This window comes from Alosa pseudoharengus, unplaced genomic scaffold, assembly GCF_046254945.1.
Source record: "Alosa pseudoharengus isolate Yale_2024_CS ecotype anadromous, Long Island Sound unplaced genomic scaffold, YU_APseudo_1.1 YU_APseudo_1.1_scf_4, whole genome shotgun sequence".
Classification (NCBI taxonomy): domain Eukaryota; kingdom Metazoa; phylum Chordata; class Actinopteri; order Clupeiformes; family Clupeidae; genus Alosa; species Alosa pseudoharengus.
Window position 1 is genome coordinate 35605821 of NW_027468774.1, and position 12867 is coordinate 35618687.

At 45.5% G+C, this 12867-nt stretch overlaps 1 protein-coding gene across 1 annotated transcript in view; it reads right to left on the bottom strand.

Annotated features, from left to right (window-relative positions):
• Window positions 1-62: 62 nt before the first annotated feature.
• LOC143102929 (dedicator of cytokinesis protein 3-like) overlaps window positions 63-12867 on the bottom strand; it is a 24929-nt gene continuing 12124 nt past the window's right edge. The window contains exons 19-46 of the mRNA XM_076266723.1: window positions 12802-12867; window positions 12534-12628; window positions 11896-11971; window positions 11376-11476; window positions 11114-11172; window positions 10507-10655; window positions 9652-9737; window positions 9353-9379; window positions 8953-9048; window positions 8586-8646; window positions 8192-8285; window positions 7747-7895; window positions 7442-7528; window positions 7224-7328; window positions 6682-6823; window positions 6401-6567; window positions 6027-6113; window positions 5584-5763; window positions 3922-4005; window positions 3531-3647; window positions 3287-3384; window positions 3001-3100; window positions 2660-2741; window positions 2277-2392; window positions 1414-1498; window positions 1200-1322; window positions 783-865; window positions 63-686 (exon numbers count right to left, since the gene is read on the bottom strand). The exon at window positions 12802-12867 is cut by the window's right edge and continues 33 nt beyond it. Of these exons, the coding sequence (XP_076122838.1) occupies window positions 63-686; window positions 783-865; window positions 1200-1322; window positions 1414-1498; window positions 2277-2392; window positions 2660-2741; window positions 3001-3100; window positions 3287-3384; window positions 3531-3647; window positions 3922-4005; window positions 5584-5763; window positions 6027-6113; window positions 6401-6567; window positions 6682-6823; window positions 7224-7328; window positions 7442-7528; window positions 7747-7895; window positions 8192-8285; window positions 8586-8646; window positions 8953-9048; window positions 9353-9379; window positions 9652-9737; window positions 10507-10655; window positions 11114-11172; window positions 11376-11476; window positions 11896-11971; window positions 12534-12628; window positions 12802-12867 (3339 nt within the window). The remainder of the gene's footprint in view (window positions 687-782; window positions 866-1199; window positions 1323-1413; window positions 1499-2276; window positions 2393-2659; window positions 2742-3000; window positions 3101-3286; window positions 3385-3530; window positions 3648-3921; window positions 4006-5583; window positions 5764-6026; window positions 6114-6400; window positions 6568-6681; window positions 6824-7223; window positions 7329-7441; window positions 7529-7746; window positions 7896-8191; window positions 8286-8585; window positions 8647-8952; window positions 9049-9352; window positions 9380-9651; window positions 9738-10506; window positions 10656-11113; window positions 11173-11375; window positions 11477-11895; window positions 11972-12533; window positions 12629-12801) is intronic.

Consider the following 12867-nt stretch of genomic DNA (forward strand, 5'->3'; position numbering starts at 1 on the left):
TTGCCATCCAAACTGCAGGCCTCCATCACTGTACTCGGCCAGCGTTGCCCTCTCCTCCCCCCTCACCCGGTGCTCTCCTCCTGCTCCTCGCGGATGCGCTGCTCCCAGGCGGCCCGGTGCAGCTCCCGCTGGGTGTGCGGAGGAGGGAAGATCCGGCGGGGCAGGGGCACAGGCTGGACACCGCTGCCACTGCCGACGCTCGCCGACTCGTCGTCGCTCAACACCCCGGCGCCTCCCACCACGCGCATGCAGGGCTTCGGGGGCGGCGTGGGGGCTCCGGATCGCCGCAGGAAGGCGGCAGCCCCTCCTCCTCCTCCGACGGCGGCGGCGTGCGGCAGTTCCGGACACAGGGGGCGCGTGGTGCAGGACGGGTCCTGCAGGCCGTCGGACTCGGTGGCAGCATGCCCGTGCGGGTAGTGCGGGTGCGGGTGGTCCTGGGCCGAGCCGAAGTGGACGTGCAGGTAGGCAGCGGGCTGGGCGGGCTCCTCTGGGCTCCAGTAGTGGGTGGCCGGGAGGTGGGGTGCCGGGTCCAGCTGCTCGGGCCGGCTCGGGGGGTCGGAGTGGCTGAAGATGCTCTCGCTCAGGGAGGAGACGCCACTGCTGGCACTGCCCGACAGGGTGGAGTTACTGCCCCCCAGAACTGACAGCGGACTGGGTGGAGAGCCGGGAATGGGGTGCAGAGGAGACTAAGAGACGACAGAGAGAGAGAGAGAGTTGAGGTCCTCTGTCTTTCTGTAGGTTTATGTAAATACAAGACTTGCATGAGAACACCCTTATCTTACCTTTCTAATAGAGCGCATCGGTAGAGCTGGGGGAATATCGTTCATATGTTGTTGAAACGCATCAAAGTGCATCAGGAAGTGACCTGAAAAAGATGAAGCAATGTAATCAACATTTTCTTATGATGTGTATGCCAATATAACAATGGAAGAACAATTAGGCAAACTAAAGGGGTCTGATTCCAACCAAGAGCAACTAAAGTAATCAGAAAAAAACATGTTTGAACATGTATGGCTGAAGACCTGTACTTTGGCAGCCAATACTTCTCTGACTGATGTCATTCTGTTGTCTCAACCAAGCATATGCCACAACAGAGACTCCAGCACCCAGGAATATTTTCCTTGCTCCATAGGGTGGATCCCCTCTGTAGTGTGCACCTGCAGAATGTGAGACAGGGCTAATATGTTTGTGTCTCTCACCCTGTGGGAAGTTGCGCGGCGGTAGCATGGGGGCCATCAGACTGGCCGGGTTCTGCAGGTTGAGCCCCGGCTCTCTGCCCTCTGACCCGTCCAAGCTCCAGCTGCTGGGGGCGGCAGGGAACCCTGCGAGAGGACACAGCTCATCAGCGACCGCGGGGGCAAAACTCAGGTCCACTCAGTGCCAGGTGTGCATTAATGTTACTGCATGGCTTACCTCTCTCTGGGAATCCAGTGTGACGATCGCCACATGGCTTACAAGGACTTCCTTGCTGTTGTAGGCCACGCTGGACATTGTTTGTCTGTGAACAAGTTTACATTTCACCTCTTTTATTGATCCCAACAAACTCTCCTTTCAGCAGATGTGCCCAAACCTTGTCATATTTGAGTGCATTTAGACACAAAGTGATTCTGCTGATGGCTTTCAGTTACAGGGGCGCATACACTCTATGCACAGTGCATGCACAGTACAGAAATGCATGAACCACTTTTATCTGTTTTTAAATTGTATCAATATATGTATATTATCAAAATAATATCTATTCACTTAGAAGAAGAATGATCGATGCTTGACTGAGGTGCGTTCAAATTGGCAAATGTCTGCAAACAGTTTTATACTTGCCTCGAGTTCTCAGCGAATGTTTGTGAACATTCACAAACAGCTGGAGGAGGTAGTGGCAGTACGAAATGGAATACAAAATCATTCAAATTTAACTGTTCAGAGAAAATCATGTTTAGTTTGAATGTTTGCCTCTGTTCAAGGAATTCAAATGCACCTCAGATGTCAGGTGTCTGAGTGTCGTACCTGTGTGTTCTCAGTAGTGTTGTAGTAGTTGGCATTGTTAGATATGATTGTCGTACTGTGTGTTCTCAGTAGTGTTGTAGTAGTTGGCATTGTTAGATATGAGTGTCGTACAGTAGTGTAGTAGTTGGCATTGTTAGATATGAGTGTCGTACAGTAGTGTAGTAGTTGGCATTGTTAGATATGAGTGTTGTACAGTAGTGTAGTAGTTGGCATTGTTAGATATGAGTGTCGTACAGTAGTGTAGTAGTTGGCATTGTTAGATATGAGTGTCGTACCTGTGTGTTCTCAGTAGTGTTGTAGTAGTTGGCACTGTTGGGCCTCTCCCTGTGGGGGGGTAGCAGCATCAGCAGCTCCCGGCTGCTCTTTGTCTTATCTGGTAGGGAGGGCGAGCCTGGCGAAGAGACAGAGGGATGAGAGAAAGGGGCATGACAAAGTGTAAACGTGTGAAATATGGCTGCACTCTCTATATCGTCTTCGAAGAGTTTACAGTATCTTGGTTCACAAGTAGGCTAATTAGTTTCTTTTAAATGTTACTATGGAAGGTGTGTTGAGGTATGTTTTTCCTCAATAATGTCTTTGTAAAGACTTGTCAGTAATTGTTTAGGGTAGCACTTCTACAGCATCCGGCTCCTCCTCCATGGGGGCGGCTCCTACTGACCTCTGGTGCTGGAGGGAGCGGAGTTAATGATCTGAGACGAGGAGGACCGAATGGAACTGAGACTCGAAGAGGAGGGGCTCGGCTGTGGAGAGAGACGAGGAAGTGGACAATTAGCACATACTGATCCGATACACACTAACCAAGATGTCATGCATATGATGTTGGGTCTATTAGCTGTCCATTTACTTGAACGGCTTACACTTTTGCGTACTGTATGTGTGTGTGTGTGTGTGTGTGTGTGTGTGTGTGTGTGTGTGTGTGTGTGAGTGTGTGTGTGTGTGTGTGTGAGTGTGTGAGTGTGTGTGTGTGTGTGTGTGTGTGTGTGTGTGGACTAGACAGACCTGCATGTGTGAGGTCTCCTCTGTGTGCTCCATCAGTCCATCTGTCAGGACCATCAGAGGTCCAACCTCACCGGTCAGACGCAGAGAGCCCTGGAGAGGACTGCAGGCACACACATGGATATGATCAACAAGCATGAATTAGACTTCAAAATGTTTAGTGCGTTCATGTGTGTGCATTTATATGTGTGTGTGTGTGTGTGTGTGTGTGTGTGTGAGTCTGTGTGTCTGTGTGTGTGGGTGTGTGTGTATGAGAAAGAGAGAGAGAGAGAGAGAGATTTAGACTTACCTGTTTCTATGTAAAAGCCTACTGCTCTCAGGGCTGTGTGTCACAATGCTGCGGATCCCTGAGCAGGCAGGACTTAACCTATCAAGAGCAGCGACACCCTGCAGGAGGAACACACACACACACACACACACACACACACACACACACACAGAGAGAGAGAGAGAGAGAGAAACAAATTAATTATGGAGTTTGTACTCTCAAGTGGATACAGTTGAATGCGTTAGTTAGTGGAGTTTAAGCTCACGTGGTATAGACTGTTCCTCATCACATGGAACTGATCAATGAGCTTTTTGTGAAGGGGACGCATTTCTGGGTGCACCAGCTTCTCATGGAGTGACAGGCCCACACCTAAAATGTGCACCTGAGAAAAAAAGACAATAAGGAGCATGAATTTGAGTGACCCAGATATATGTGTATATTTTGTACTTTGTATGTTTGTGTGTGTAAAGCTTGTACAGTGTGTGTTACAGTGGGGGTGGTTGCACAGCGTGTGTGTGTGTGTGTGTGTGTGTGTGTGTGTGTGTGTGTGTGTGTGTGTGTGTGTTTGTGTGTGTGTATGTGTGTGTGTGTGTGTGTGTGTGTGTGTGTGTGTGTGTGTGTGTGTGTGTGTGTGTGTGTGTGTGTGCATTGCCCACCTGTTCCTGCATCAATTCCTTCAACTGTGTTATTTTCTCTGCCTCCTCAGGGTGGCTACTGATAAAATCTTTATCAAAGAAAGCCTGTGAAAACAAAGGGAGGGAGAGGAAGAGAGAGAGAGAGAGAGAGCAAGAGAGAGAGAGAGAGAGACTTTTACATAAATATGTTTTGTGAAAGCATAATTATTTTCACTTTAATTTCCATCTGTCATTCTCTATCTTCTATTTGTAAACCCAGGAACACACATAGCCTCTCGCTATTGTGATGCTGACAATCCTTTATCAGATTGAAGACACCCACAGGTAAACTGTTTAATGAAGAGATTGCCTGAAGGGACACATAGGCAAATGCAAGCAGCCCATGTACAGTCACGCTTCAAGCTACAGTAAACTGATTTTTATACCTCAATTATGAAATCAGTTATGGTCTTCCAAGAAAATCCTTGCCACCCTCTGGAGAGATGTGAGGATATCTTCACCCCAGCGTGTATCTAGGACACCTTTAGATATGCTTGGGGAGCATGCAGGACAGGCTTTCAACTTTACAATGATAGTATTACTATGAATAGTGTTAGGGCTGCTCATGACCTAAAATAACCCAGGCAGGCTATTCTTCTGCCCTCGCCTTTACATCACTACATTCCCTGTCCATTTACTGGCCATGGCTGCCCATTGGTTTCTCTCTCGGTGGCTGTAGAGATCTCTTTTTTTAAAGTATATATTTTTGCCTTTTTTGCCTTTATTTGGATAGGACAGTGAAGTATGACAGGAAGCAAATGGGGTAAGAGATGGGGTGGGATTGGGAAATGGCCGCAGCTTGGACTTCCGTGGGCACTTGGATCCAAACATGATATGGGCGCTGTAGCCAGTTGCGCCACAGCGCCCCCCGGCTGTAGGGATTCTTTTTTTCTGAGGTACCACGGGATTGTCAGCAAACTTGTAATGCAAGCTCACACAGACTAGTTGTGTGTGATTTCATTTCATATATGATTCCAAGCTGTTCGTGTTATTAGCTAAAGCATGTCAAGGGCAGTTCATTCCACTGTCACTTCTCAGATCTACTGGCTCTGTAGATGTAGACGGCATGGAACACTGCTCTGACCCTTGGAGTAATCATCTCCTAATGTAATGCCAATGCAGTGGCTATTAAAGCAACACCAAAGCACTTTTCCTCTGTCGCACGCACACTATTTGTTTATCCAGCACTGGCTTTGCAAATAGCGATGTCCACAGACAAGGTAGAGTATGTTGCATGATTTTATGAAAGTATGGTGTATTGCGACATGAGAAGCAAGTCAAATTTGTAGTTTCTTATGTCTCATTCCATCGAACTACAGATCCGCTACCCGATTTGGCAAACTTACATAGTGCGGTTATAGCCGATAGAGGGCTGCAAAGGGAATGCAGAAGTGCCGTTCACCCTGTTACGAGTTGATGAACCACTGAAATGATTTTGGAAACATTATTTTAAGGTACAAAAAACTCTTTGGTGTTGCTTTAAAAATGTGTCTCAGTACCATGGACAGGGTGCACAGTTGCATACTAATAATAACTAATAACTAATAATAATAACAATATCAATCGGTTGTTGTTCTGGACAGCATACACGTGGGAAGGTTTTCTGTAGTGTTGTTTGTTGTTGTTTATGTGTCCTGTCCATACCTCCTGGTATCGGGCGATTCCTCCATTAACAGCAGCGTCCACGACCCCATTCAGACACATGCTGAGTAGGTTAATGTTGCCATTGTGATGGCGGTGCTGGTACTGGCTAATGAGGGTGCGCAGCTCCTGGTTCTTGTTCTCTACAACATATATGGCGTTCTCCAGAGGACTGACCTCCACCTAGAACACAAACACACAAACCACATGAACATATATAATATGTAGGCTACACACAGGCACTACACACAAATGTATGCACAATGTCATAAACTACGTACAACATACGCTTCTGTATTACCAGTAACATTTCACGGTGATGGCTAACTGAAGGCTAAATGAAGGCAATGTACCTCACATTTGACAAAGCTCTACATTTGAAGCACACTTAATAGTTCTAAAGCTGTATTAGTCTGTAAGTCTAAGTGAATGTCTATGAATCTCACCACTTCTCTCCTCTCCACTTCAAACCAGCGTGAAATTCCAGGTAATGGACGTGACAAAATCAGTGTGGTCCGTTCAATCCACAAACTCTGCAGCCAGACACAACATCATACCACAGTCAGAATCATGAAGCACAGTTAAATGTAGCCAAACTGTCAGCTTATAATAAATTATACAATTCAGCCAAACTGAATCATGAATAGAGTATCTTATAAATGAGACTATGAATAGTATACAACTTATGAGGGCTGTTATTTCATAGTGTTCGTATCTCTAGAGGTGGTATTTATTTCCAGGGCATCTTCTCAGGTAAGAGGACGTGTGTGTCTGAGGTCTACTGGATTTTAGTCATCATGGCATGCTGATGTTTAAGTACCCTAAACTCATTTTCTCTGTCTTTCGGGCCCTTGTGGAAGGGACGGTCATAGTGAAAGCGGCTGATGTTGTTGGTCCGGTAGAAGCGTTTGATGCGCTCAGGCACGCGTTCCAAGTGTGGACCCTCAGTCAGCTCGGACACTGGGGTCACTGCAAAGATCTGTAAATCTGAAAGGCAGGTCAAGGACCGAAACACACATCATTTTTCTTGCTCACACACATATTTCCTTCAGCTCTCATGCACACACACACACACTCCAAACCACACAGTGGGTAGGATACACTGGGCATCGCTCTGTAGGATGGTGTCGTCTGGTTGGTTGGGGTGTTGCATAGCAATGGCCTGTGGGAATTCGTTCAGCATGCGCTGCTGAAAGTCCTCCAGCCGTTCATAGTCGTAGCCACGGCAAACAAATTCCTTATTCTGTCACACACAGACAAACACATACAGCATATACTATATATACACACACACACACACATATACACATACCTTCATTTTCCTTGACAAGTCAAACTTCTGACAACGTTTTCTTTGAGAGGCCTTCTCATCAGGCAATATACCTTCTTAGATACTTAGCTCATCCCAGAATTTTCTAGAATTTCTCTACATTATCGTATCAATAATTATCAAATATCAATTAATGGTAAGCTTGGTGAGTACACATAAGGGCTGACTTTATGGTAATACAGATATTGTGTCATATTGTTATCTTTTTAGACTGGTGTTATGAGCACATTTCAAGACATTCACATTAGTGTGTGTGTGTGTGTATGTGTGTGTGTGTGTGTGTGTGTGTGTGTGTGAGAGAGAGTGTACAAACCCTGAGGAAGAAGGGGAACTTGCGTCCATAAAATCCCATCCTGAAGAACTCTGGCTCCAGGCGCTGCTGCTCAATGATGTTGTCATAGTAACTAGCCTCCATTTTCTACCAAAGGGATTAAAGCAGAAACAGTAATTACACCATCGCCCACTCCAACAAACACCCAAATACACACAAGACTATACAGCAATCTAAAAATGGCGTCGATCAATGCATACCCGTATCCAGCTCAGACTGTGGTAATCATACAGGGTCTCATACTGAAACGCCAGTTCCCGGCAGAGAGAGATGCCATACTCCCAACACTGCACATCCAAATACAAAACCACAGCAGGACAAGTTAGTGCACACAATGTTGACTTTCTAACATGTGTGCGTATTGGAGTGTGACTGTGAATGTGTGTGTGTGTGTGTGTGTGTGTGTGTGTGTGTGTGCATGTGTGTGTGTGTGTGTGTGTGTGTGTGTGTGCGTATGTGTGTGTGTGTGTGTGTGTGTGTGTGTGTACTGTTGGTGGCCACGTGCCTTGCCCTTGTTGAAGTAGTGCAGGACCTTCCTGCTGAGGCTCTCCTTGCGCTGCCACTCGCTCTGGGCCGGGTAGTGCAGGAACTCCCTCAGTGGCCTCTCCTCCCACTGGAGCAGCTCCCAGTACAGCAGCAGGGTAAATGCCGCCTCTGAACACACACACACAGACACACACACACACACACACACGCACACACACACACGCACACATGCACGCGCACACGCACACACACACACAGACACACACGCACACACACACACACACACACACACACACACACACAGACACACACACACATGAATGCACGCACGCACACACACACACACACACACACACACACACACACGGACAAACACACATTGATCAAATTAGTTTTAGTGTTTAATATATGTACCCAGTAAAAAACTGGGCCTCCATTAAGAGGCCCCTGAGCCTTCGTCTCACCTGTGTAGTTCTCAGCTTGCAGGTGGAGCTCATACAGCTTGTGGATGTAGCGGATGTACATGTCCTCCTTGGTGACCTCGGACTTGTAAAAGTTCTGTGCAGCAAACCACACACACACACAATGGCAATGTTATGGCTATCATTATATAGCGCTACAATGTTGTAATGCTGTGGACTCTCATATTACATTAAATGGAATTTTCTATTTGGTGGTGCCCTTCTTCTCTATTCACCCCCGCCCTCCAAACAGCCACTGTTGGATGGGATCTGATACATAATGCTAAATGCTGATGGATAGCTAACTGGCATGCGATGGTTAGATGCTGACAGACTAAAGAGAGGATAAGGAGTGATTGATGGGTATGTTATGGGTAGAGGTGTGGGTATTTCTTACCAGCAGGTTCATGGAGCCATAAAATCTCTTATTCTCCACCTCCTCTGCTCTCACACTTTCCCTACACACACACACACACACACACACACACACACACACACACACACACACACACACACACACACACACAGAGAGAGACACACACACACACACACACACACACACACACAGAGACACACACACAAATAAACACACATTCACACATGCACACACACAAATATACACACACACATATACAGAGAGAGAGAGAGAGAGTCAACTTCCACACTCCACTCTGCCAATTGTAAAAATATCTGGGTATCACAACAAACGTCACAACGTCCTCTCTAAGCGTCTCTCCCTGAGACACAGCCTCAGACATGTGTACCTGTAATCCAACAGCCGTTCAATGAGCCGTGTGACCGAGGTGACAAAAGAGACACCTGTCTCTCTCCAAGCCTCCTGCTCCATCTTCTCCAAGAGACTGAAGAGAGAAGAGGAGAGAGGACAGCAAGAGGGCAGAAAAGTAGAAGAGAAAAAAAAAGAGATGAAGAGGGGACGACGTGTTGCGGAAATATGTACATAATGCATTTTCGTATATAAAGTACTGTAGGCTGCATATGCAATAATGTTTGATGGCAGAGAGAGAAAGAGAAAGAGAGAGAAAGAAAGAGAAAGAGAAAGAGAGAAAGAGAGAGAAAGAAAGAGAAAGAAAGAAACAGAGAGAGAGAGAGAAAGAAAGAGAAAGAAAGAAAAAGAGAGAGAGAGAGAAGGAGATGGGAAATCACCTGGGATAAGGTCCAAAGAGCTGTGTTCTGTAAGAAAAAAATAAAGTGTTACCAACCAGGCAGGAACTTTAGGCTGGACATATACAGTAGGATGATGCATAATTGAATTGTCTAAGGTGGTAATAACGTCTTTGACTTGGGGGTTACCCCTTGCATCAGGGGTATTATCTACTGCATGGTATGGACATGGCAGGAGTGGGGTTTGGACCAGGAGCTTTATTCAAGGCGGAGGTTTGGGGGATTTGTGATCGGGATCATGGGTAAAGATGAATCATTTAAATCAGAGGGTGACCACTCACAGCAGGCTAAAAAGCTCCCGGTGATTTTCATCCGCTTTACCATCGGACACCATGCTGTCAAGCTTATCCATGAGCTCTGCCTCCACCTGCATATGAAAGACCCACACACACACACAAACACACACACATACACACACACGCAAGAATAGCAGGACATCACAGTCAGTGACACCACCCACAATCTGTATTATGAGCAAAAAAATCCTCTCACCAAAAAGACAAAGCAATATAAGTTTGTATTGTTCATTGTAGAGTCAGAGTTCCCACTCCCCTGACAAAAAACCTGAATTTACATGACTTACTACAGTATGTAATGAATAGTACATCCCGACCAATGATTTCAGAGCACCCACGTAGTGTTCAAGAACCTTTGACTTTTTTAGAGTGGGAGATGATGAAATGGACATTAAATAAACACAGTTGGCACACTCAAGCAAGCAGTAAAGCTAATAACCAGATATACACCGATTCTGCAAGAAAATATATTTGTATTAATACAATTCCCTGATAATTCCCTGACTTCCCTGATATTCCATGTCTGGAATAGACTTTCTAAAATTCCATGATATTCCAAAAATTCCATGACCCGTGGGAACCCTGTAGAGTTGTACTAGTATAACAAGTATTTGTGACTGATTAATTCCATATTCCAAATGTCAAACCCTAATTTAATTTCAGGAAACAAAAAAACAGCATTCAAGACATTTTTTTTTTTAATTATTCATTTTTACCAAGATCTTATTGATGCCCCACCCGGACAGTAGTGGACTTTGATCTGATGAGGACTGGACTTGCTCCAGATGCTGTCCCCATCTTCCCCTCCCACTTGCCGTCCTGCTCTCCAGAGAGACCCACCTGTTTGAAGTTGCCGTTCTTGCGCTGCTCCCAGTTCATCATGTCGTGGAAGATGGGGATGATGATGTTGCGGACCTCCGTCTGAGGCACCAGAGCCACGCCCAGGAAAGGCCCCATCATCCCCGGCGTGAAGTGCTGCTTGTCGTCTCCTGAGGCAAACGCACGTTGGGATGGAATATATCATTGGAACGGAGTGACAGACAGACAGTACACCCCTTATGTGCGTCCTTTTCACTCTGAGCTTCGAGTAGAGAAGTTTGCCAGTGAATCTTTGTCTTAACAAACTAGTGTATCTATGATCCTATTGATTCTTCTGTGCAAAAATGTGACCTGTTACATAGATGTTATGTATAGCTATATTAAAGCACAATAAGAGCCTGTCTGTGATGGATAATCATCTAAAGATAAAACCCTGATTTAATTTCATGAAACAAAAAAAAGCATTCAAGACATTTAAAAAAAAAATATGTTTTACCAAAGATCTTATTGATGCCCCACCCAGACAGCACTGTACTGGTACATAATGACAAATCGACTAGTTGGCCTATTATGAAAAATCAGTAGTCGTGAAACCCCTAGAGCAAATATGTGTGTTTGAAGGTCTCACCCAATTTCTGCCACATGCTGAACAGCTCAAAGGCCATTGTCACCCTCATGTCTCCATACCTGTAGATATACACACACTGATTACAAGCCTTGAACTGGGTGACTGGGGGTACAGTATGTGCCTTTGTGTTTATGTTGTTCACATGCCTTTCTGTGTATGTGTGCTTTTGTGTGTGTGTGTGTGTGTGTGTGTGTGTGTGTGTGTGTGTGTGTGTGTGTGTGTGTGTGTGTGTGTGTCATACTGATCATAGGCCTGATCATACTTGTCCAACACTCTTTTCCTCTTAAGTGGGCTAAGGGACTCCAGCTGTAGACTGGGTTGACTGATGAACAATACAGTTAAACTGAAGAAGGAATTCCACACCTATTAAGAGTCAACACAGAGCACAATTCAGGTTTACCCATCAACATCACTCACACAAAACAAATACATACATGTGAACTCATGCTCTCTCACACACATAAGGGCAAACACTTTCTACAGGCTGACACTACACCTTAAACATAGTTCTCACATTAAAGACACTTTAAGATGCATTTATGGCCAAAAATACAAACAACTTGGCACAAAAAAAAAAGTATGACTGTATTTCAATGGAACAGTAATGAAAACATCTTTGTGAGGACTCTATGAATATGTGAGATGCTTATAGGCTTTGCATCTCTGAGAATTCTCTCTCTCTCTCTCTTTTTGTTTATTCTCTCTCTGGGCTTAGTGAAACCTAGCCTTGACAGGGACCCTTCCTGCTGTTAAGCCGCAGCAGTGCTGACTCAACTCTTTACCTTGAAATCAAAATCTGGGTCAGAGAAGTTCTTCTGCAGTGCCGGAGAGAGGTGCTGGGTTGTCGTGACAATTATGCTGCAGTGGGAGAGAGATTTCAATAAATTACCTTAGCTGGCATCAACAGCAGTTATTGACAGCAACTATACTGTGTTATCGGCAGCAGGGAAGGAATAAATAGGCTACCACAAAAAAAACGGTCACGCTAGCAATTACCAGCAAATAGCTCCTGAGTGCGTTAATATGTTCGTTATGCATGATAAATATATTGAACAAAAATATAAACGCAACATGTTCGTTTTCACTCCCATTTTTCATGAGTTGAAATGAAAGATCTGCACATTTTAAGGTGGCATTTTATTGTGACCTGGCATAGCGACATCTGTGCAGTAATTATGCTTTATAAATCAGGATCTTTCCTCCACTGGGAGACATAATTCTCCTCGAGTGAGCAGAGATGGAGTGAGGGAACGTTTGTGAGTGTCTGTGTGTGTGTGTGTGTGTGTGTGTGTGTGTGTGTGTGTGTGTGTGTGTGTGTGTGTGTGTGTGTGTGTGTGTGTGTGTGTGTGTGTGTGTGTGTGTGTGTGTGTGTGTGTGTGTGTGTGTGTGTGTGTGTGGTACTGTGTGTAAGCTTGCTTACTGGCTGGTGAGGAGTCGCATGACACTCCAGTCCCTGGGAAAGATGCTGAGCTTCATCAGGTTCCGGAACACACAGAAGATCTTCAGGAGGAATTCCTGACAACAAAGCACTCCAAATAAGAGTCACGTCTGTGTGTTTGTGTGTGTGTGTGTGTGTGTGTGTGTGTGTGTGTGTGTGTGTGTGTGTGCGTATGTGTGTGTGTGAAAAGAGAGAGAGAGAGAGAGAGAGAGAGAGAGAGAGAGAGAGAGAGAGAGAGAGAGAGAGTTACCTTCAGCTCATCCTTGCTGTGGAAGTTGTTGAGTAGGTGGTGAAAATGAGGATCAGACATCTGTCT